Raw genomic sequence first — 8,205 nt, forward strand, 5'->3', positions numbered from 1 at the left:
ATGGGATAACAAGTCTATAAACAAATATCTTGAGTTTAAAGTAAAAGCAAGATGAAGCAATAATGTACTTGAACCAGCCTACAATTGCCTATGGGAGCTGGTTGTTACATATTCAGTGTGAGCATTTATACCTTGGAAAGCAACAAAACTTGAAGTAGGACTTAATTTATGGCTTTATTGTTTATCTATATTTAAGAATATAATAGGAAAAATGTTAATAATGTAAATTAAATTTATAAGTGAGTAACATACGCATTTATTTTCTAGAGAGACAGGCATTAAACCTTTACCAAGATGCACTAATTGTAAGTGTAAAATTTGACCTCATAACTATCTCTAAAGCTTTCTGGAATGAAAACCATGACAGAAACATTGTTATAAATGGAAATACTTTCTTTTCAAAAGAATCAGGACAGAGAAATGAGGAGCAAAAGAATGGAGAGGTAGCAGTATAAATAAGAAGTTATATTCATGAGAGAGGAGTAGGTAGGTGACACAGTGAATAGAATGCCAGGCTCAGCATCAAAAAAAATCTTCTTTAGTTCAAATCTAGGCTTAGACTCTCATTAGCTATGTGACCCTAGACAACTCTTTTAAGTCTATTTACTTCATTTTCCTCATCTGTAAAAACAAAATGAAAAGGAAATGGTAAACCACTCCAATATCTTTACCAGTAAAACCTCAAAAGGGGTCACAAAGTATCAGATATGACTGAAAAACAGCTAAACATCAATAAAATTCAAGAAAGGAAATCAAAGAAGCACAAGTAAAAAGTATGTTTAAGAACATTTAGGTAAAGGGTCAATAGAGATCATAGCAGCAACAATTTTATTTTTTCATTTTCATTAAATATTTTGCAATTACATGTAAAATATTAACATTCTTTTTTACATTTTGAGATTCAAATTCTCCTCCTCCCTCTTATTCATCCCCTAACCCCTGTGAAGGTAAGCAATATATCAATTATATATATGAAGACATGCAAAACACATTGTCACATTAGCTATGTTGCAAAAGAAAATACACATTAAAAAAAAAAGAAAGGAAGTTAAAAAGTATTCTTCAATCTGCATTCAGAATTCATTGGCATCCCCTCAATTTCCTTTACTTTGTCACCACAAAAAGAATTACTATAAATATATTTGTACAATAGGTCCTTTTTCTTTTTCTTTATCTCATTGGAGTATAGACTTAGTACTGGTATTTCTAGGCCAAAGAGTTTTAAAGCTCTTTGGGTATGGCTCCCAATTGTTCTCCAGAATCATTGGAATAGTTCACAACTCCACCAACATTGTATTCATGTGCCAATTTTTCCACATCCTTTCCAGAATTTGTCCTTTTACTTCTGGAAGGGAATGTTGAGAGAATTCATCTCAGTTGTCTCCAATCTCATTTCTATTCTCTAAATGAAGACTGAAGTAGGGTCTTCAACTTTAAGGGTGCTTGAAGAAAAAGTACAAAATTATATGATGAAGTTTTTTACTGTGAGGGTGATAAGATTGTGTGAGAGGTTGAAGGAGAGAAGAGATTGAAAACAGCTAATTTCAGGAATAGGCTTGAAAGTCAGCTCAAGATAATAAAAAGGCTATCAAGCTGAAGTGAAGTACCAGTTGAAATTACATAACATGAATTTGTAATGGACTGAGTCAGTATAATTGTGTGACTTTGGGTAGGTCCATTCACATGCACAATAATAGGATTAAAAGAGAAGGATGGTGGTAGTAATTAAAGTTTGTGGATGAGATGTGATTTGCAAAATGGTAAAGGGTAAATCTGAATTGGTTAACTCTATGGTTGCAATTTTGAAATGAAGAGAAAACATAAACTGCCTTTTGCCTGGAAAAATAAGGAGGAGTTCAGGGACTGGAGATCCTGGGGAAGACAAAAAATAGAACTAGGATGTATAAGGCTTGGAAAAATATTGGTTTTTAATAAATGTCATTTACAGACACTTTATATTAAAAGTGATCCTCTTGCAATCAACAGAAGGATGTCATTTACTTGGGGAATGAAGAAAAGAGAAGGGAATAAACCCTTGTTTAACACTGCTGTGTGCCAGAAACTGTGCTAAATGCTTTGCAGACATTATCTTATTTGTTCTACACAAAAACCTTTCAAGATAGGTTCTATTATCCCCATATAATATTGAGGAAAGTAAAGCAAACAGAGGTTAAGTGACTTGTCCCAGATTGCAGAGCTAGTAAGTTTTTGAGGCTGGATTAAAATTCAGGGATTCCTGAGTCCAGACCCAGCACTCTATCCACTGTACTACCTAACTTCCTTCACACTAACACAAACTCAGAAGAGGACAACAATGTCAAAACGCCTATGGGCAAAGCCCCAAAGAAAAATGGAACATGGTCTCAATTCAAGAATGAACTCATAGAAGTGCTCAAAAAGGAACTTAAAAATCAAATGAGAGGTAGAAGAAAGTAATCAGAAAAGAAATGAGAGTGACACAAGAGAATTATGAAAAAAAAGAGTCAACAGCTTAGAAAACTGCCAAGAATATTATAGTCAAATTCTAGAGCTCCCAAGTCAAAGAGAAAATATGACAAGCAGCCATAAGGAAACAATTCAAGTGTCTTGGATGAGGATTGCACAAGATTTAGCAGCTTCTAAATTAATGGATCAGAGGGCTCAGAATATGATAGTTCAGAGGCAATAATTCCATGAGACACCATGAATCAATCAAACAAATTCAAAATAATGAAACCACGGAAAAAAATGTAAAATATATCATGGGAAAAACAACTGACCTTGAAAATAGATCCGGGAGATACAATATCAAAATCACTGGAATACTTGAAAGCCATAATCAAAAGGAGGACCTGGAAAGCATCTTTCAAGAAATTATCAAGGAAATTTGCCCTGAGGACTGGAACTAGAGGGCAAAATAGGGAATGAAAGAATCCTCCAATCACCTCAGGAAAGAGATCCAAAATAAAAACCCCAAGAAACATTATAGCCAAATTTCTGAACTCTCAGGTCAAGGAAAAAAAATACTACAAGTGGCCAGAAAGAAACAATTCAAATATGAGGGGGTCACGATTAGGATCCCACAGTATTTAGCAGTGGCAATGTTAAGGGATCAGAGATCATGGACCATGATAATCCAGAGGGTAAAGGAGCTAGGAATGTAACCAAGAATCACTTACCCAGCAAAATTAAGCATTATCACTACCAGGTCTATATCACAAAGAGATCATAAAAAAGGGGAAAGGACCTACACATTAAAAAATATTTATATCAGCCCAATTCATGGTGGCAAAATATTGATGGCTGCCCATCAATTGGTGAATGGCTGAACAAGCTGTGGCATTTGGACATAGGGGAATATTACTGTTTGAAAAGAAATGATGAACAGGTAGATTTCAGAAACACCTGGACTTTTAAAACCTGTTGTTAAATGAACAGAAACAGGAAAATATTGTACATACTATCAACAACATCATGTGATGATTAACTATAAATGATTTAGCTTTTCTAAGCAACACAATGATATAAGACAAGTACAAAGGACTAATGAAGGAACATGCTGTCAATATCTACATAAAGAACTGATGAACCCTGAATAAAAATCGAAGCATATTTTTTCACTTTATTCTTTCTCATTTTTTTTCCTTTTGATCAGTTCTTCTTCCACAACTGTGATAAATATGGAAATGTTTTACATGATAGCATATGTATAAACTATGTCAACCTGCCTACCATTTTCAGAGGAAGGGAGAGAAGTGGTGTGAGGAAGGGAGAAAAATTTGGAACTCAAAAACTTGTAAAGCTGAATGCTAAAAACTTTCTTGATATATAATTGTGAGAAAAACAAAAAAAACCATTTACAGCAAAAATTTAGCATCAGATGGACACTAGGTTATTTTCCTTGTTAGCATGGTAAGTCCTCTAGTGACATGCCCCATGTGGCAGTGCTAATAAATCAGCTGAGGGTTCTGGGGTCTGAGATATTCAGAGACTTGAGGGAAATGTTGCTAAAGGTCTTTAGAAACATTTGCCCAGACTCCAGATCATTCCTCTTCAGAGAATCATACAAGAGTCAATGAAGCAACCATATGACAAGAATTTCAACATCCTTAATAGAGGACAGTGAATGATCATTTACAGAAAATTTAAATACCAGAATCAAAATGGTGAAATGATTCCCATAGCTAAGCAGACCTAAGTCTTTCACCCCAGTGCTTCTGCAGTAAGACTCCATATGTTTGAGTTAATATTAGACCCAGGAACTGATGGAAAAGAAAGCATAATTCTCTGTTACCTCTTCAGGTCACCAAGTTATACATGAACATCTTCCACCGTTTGTGAAAAATCCTCACCCCAACATAAACTTCTTGTTCTCAGGGTGGAAATCTCATAATTTCACTTTCTACCAATGGCTTGAAGAATTTAACTAATTATAAGGTATGGATTTCTACTTTGTGATATCAAAACACAGATGCTTCCATGAGTAAGATCAGATAAAAATGTTTTTTTTCCATAATTATAATAAAATGTGAAGAATGGAAGACAGTGTAAGTATATTAAGAGGGGCTAACATGCTGTTCTCATTCAGGTGCTTGTCATGTTATTTACATGCCATGCATGGAGTGTTAAGTACTAACTTCATGTGCAAATAGGTACTTCCTTGTGAAAATAAGTGCTGGCCATAAGCAAAACTGAAGAGATGAAAATTGATTTATACATTATTTAACAATAACTATTTTCTCCACCTCTTCCTTTTGCTACCTTTTCCCCCTTACCTTTGGGACACTACTTTCATGTCATTCTATTTTTGTAGTTACCGTATGCCACCCCAGTCTTTGCTAAAGAATGCCGTTTGGGGGTTATTGCTGCTTTGTTTATTTCATGATCCAAAATCATATTCTCTTATCTATCCCATCAAAACTCTAATTCTCTCAGCTGATATCAATTGAGCATTAGAAGTACTGTATCTGATTGAATTAACTCAAAGAGAATCCTCACTGCTTGTAATAAATTTCATGTTACATTTGGATTCTAAAACAGAGCATGCATGTTATTCAAAAGGTTAAAAAATCAATGATAAAATTTCAAAGAGTAAAGTGAAGAATTGTAGGCAGTGTTGGAAATATATTTTTGATCAGGAAGATGAGGCTATTATGCCTTAAAATAGATCTTCTAAATTATACACAAAGTCTGACCTTGTAGAACAGGTCTATATTTTATATTCTTAGTATAACCATGTACTAGGTGGTATGTCTGACTGTTCATGAACTTATTTAGGGTTTTATTGGCAAAGATCCTGGAGCGGTTGGCCATTTCCTTCTCCATCTCATTTTATAGATGAGGAAACCAAGGTAAACAGGGTTAAATGACTTCCCTAGGGTCACAAAGCTAGTAAGTTTCTGAGACCAGATTTGAACTTAAGAAGATGAGTCTTCCTGCATCTAGGCCCAACACTCTATCCTCTGTGCCACCTAGTTGCCCATATATGTGTGTATGTGTGTATAGATATAGATATGTTTATATAGCTACATCTTATAGACATATCCATAATATAGTTATATCTGTATCTATACATATATATACACACTTACATGGGTAGAGAGAGAATAGACAAAAAATTGATACAGAGATCAATGCCTATATCTTGATCAATACTGATAAACATATCAAAGAAGTGTAGATTATCCAGGAGAGGGAAATGTAACACTGGTAACTAGGAGGTGGAGAAGAGGTTTTATACAGAAAGTGGCATGAGCTAGGTTTTAAAGGAAACCAAGGATTTCAAGAGGAGAGAGAAGCATCTAGTGTATTCTAGGATTAGGGAACAGACAATAGAAATGAACATATTTAAACTTTTGGGAGAAAGAGTTTTGTATGTGAAGAATAGCAAAAAGTTTGACTAAAGTATAGAATATACCAAGAAAATTAATGTTTTATAAGAATAGAAATATAGCATGGATCCAGGACATGAGCTTTAAAAGTCAAAGAAAAGAGGTTATATTTGATCCTATAGGTAATAGGGAGCAAGTGGGATTTATTGAGTAGTTGGGGGGCAAGGGATTTGTGACATTATAATACTTGTACATTAACAAAATTACTTTTGAACCTATGTGGGAAATACACTGGAATAGGGAGAAACAAGGTATGAATAACAATGATATGGCTATTACAATACTCCCTGCAACAGGGGATGAGGGTCTGAACTAAATAGTGGCTATGAGTAGAAAGAAGGGGATGAATGTGAGAAATGTTGAAATAGGAAAAGCAAGATTGGGCAACAGACTGTATTGTGGAATGGTATTTAAGCTGAAATTGTGAACCAGGGTGAATGGAAGAATGGTTGTGCATTTGACAGAAATAGGGGAATTTGAGAAAAAGGCTAGGTGTCAGGGGTTAGAGGTAGAAGATAATGAGTTCTATTTCAGAAATGGTGAGTTTGAAATGCCTATGAAGCATTCAATTTAAATTAACCAATGGTCAGTTGGTGATATAATTTGGGATCTTGGGATAGATAGTAGGAGTGAATATATTGATGTGGGAATCATAGGAAAAGGGATAAAAATTAAACTCATAAGACGTGATGAGGGCAAAAAGAGATATTATATATAAAAGAAAATACAAGGGGACCCAAAACAAAATTTGGCAGTATATCCTATTACAACTTCCCTTTTCTACATATACTATACATTTATCTCATCCTAGATTCTTAAGTGTATTTCAGCACAGGAAAATGAATAAGTTACCATACTCTCTGCTGCATCAAAAAATACGATAGAACAGACCCACCACTATTGGTAATGTTAGTTAGTTAGTGTTCCTTTTCATAGTTGATTTGCATGGCAAGAAGAGTCGTCTAGAATAAAAATGACATTGTGTGTGGTCAAGAAAGAGAAATAAAACAGACTGTGTTGAATTCAAATCTGTACCCTTGGTTTCATTTGAATGACAATTCTAGTCTTGGGCTAAAAATTTTATGATTATTGCTCATTGGACTTAAGAAGAACTTCTAAAGAAATTCCATCCATATCAGTTTTGAGACTGGGAAAAACAGATATGCTTCTTTGACAAGTAAATAAATATTTGCCTCACGTTTGAAAGAAGGCTAGATAAACTATTAAAGTAGCCATGAAATCAGGACATCTATTTTGGGCTCTGACACAGGATATGGGAAGATTGGAAAAAAATCACTCTGCTATGAGCACCAATAACCTATCAATAAATTGAGAATAATAACTCAACCTATCTACTTCATAGAGTTGCTCTCAGGCATATGCTATGTACATAATAAAATTATAAATATAAAGATAATTTTGATATTTTCTTTTTCAGTTCAGATTTCTATTCTGAGTTTTACCTATATTTTGAGAATTACAGAAACACTTAAAATCATCTTATCCAATGCCCTCGTTTTACAAATAAGAAAATTGAGATTGACAGAGAGATAGTGAATTGTTTAAGGATATAAAATGGGAAAGCCGGAACTAGAATTCAGATCTCCTGAAACCCAGATTATCCTGTGATGTACTTATCATTTGAGACCTCTTTTTTTCCTCAACAGATAGTTAAGAGAATGTCTCATAACATGGGTAATCTCACCATAGTTACAGAATTCCTCCTTATGGACTTTTCCAAAAATTGGGAACTGCAGATCTTACATGCCATGCTTTTCTTGCTGATCTACCTGATGGCTCTAATGGGGAACCTGCTCATTTTCACCCTCATCTCTCTCAATGGGCACCTCCACACTCCCATGTACTTCTTTCTGAAGAACCTGTCCTTTTTAGACATCTGCCTTATTTCTGTTACTGTTCCCAAATCCATTGCAAACTCCCTGAGCCACAGCTGCTCTATCTCTTACTTGGGATGTGTATTACAGGTCTTCTTAGTGATTTTATTTGCAGGATCAGAGATTTCCTTCCTCACAGTGATGTCTTATGACCGTTATATAGCCATCTGCCTGCCCCTGCACTATGAAACCATCATGACCAAAGGATCTTGTGTGAGGATGGCAGTGGCTTCCTGGTTCAGTGGAGGTGTGTTTGGGGCCATGTACTCAGCTAGTACATTCTCTTTACCCTTCTGCGGCCTCAAAGAGATCCATCAGTTCTTCTGTGATGTCCCTTCTTTACTCAGGATCTCCTGCTCTGAAAAACACATTGCAGTTTATGTGAGTGTTGCAATTGGTTTGGGTTTAGGGATTTTCTGCTGTATTTCTATCATTATCTC

At 35.0% G+C, this 8,205-nt stretch overlaps 1 protein-coding gene across 1 annotated transcript; it reads left to right on the plus strand.

Moving 5' to 3' along the window:
- Positions 1-7,561: 7,561 nt before the first annotated feature.
- Positions 7,562-8,162, plus strand: LOC114024428 (olfactory receptor 14A16-like; the record flags this gene model as incomplete). The annotated part of the gene is made up of 1 exon (XM_027837439.1): positions 7,562-8,162. A coding segment is annotated over exon 1 (601 nt), but the record flags the coding sequence as incomplete, so codon positions are not given.
- Between the last annotated feature and the right edge of the window lie 43 nt (positions 8,163-8,205).

This window comes from Vombatus ursinus, unplaced genomic scaffold (assembly GCF_900497805.2).
Source record: "Vombatus ursinus unplaced genomic scaffold, bare-nosed wombat genome assembly UNPS02004550.1, whole genome shotgun sequence".
Taxonomy (NCBI): Eukaryota; Metazoa; Chordata; class Mammalia; order Diprotodontia; family Vombatidae; genus Vombatus; species Vombatus ursinus.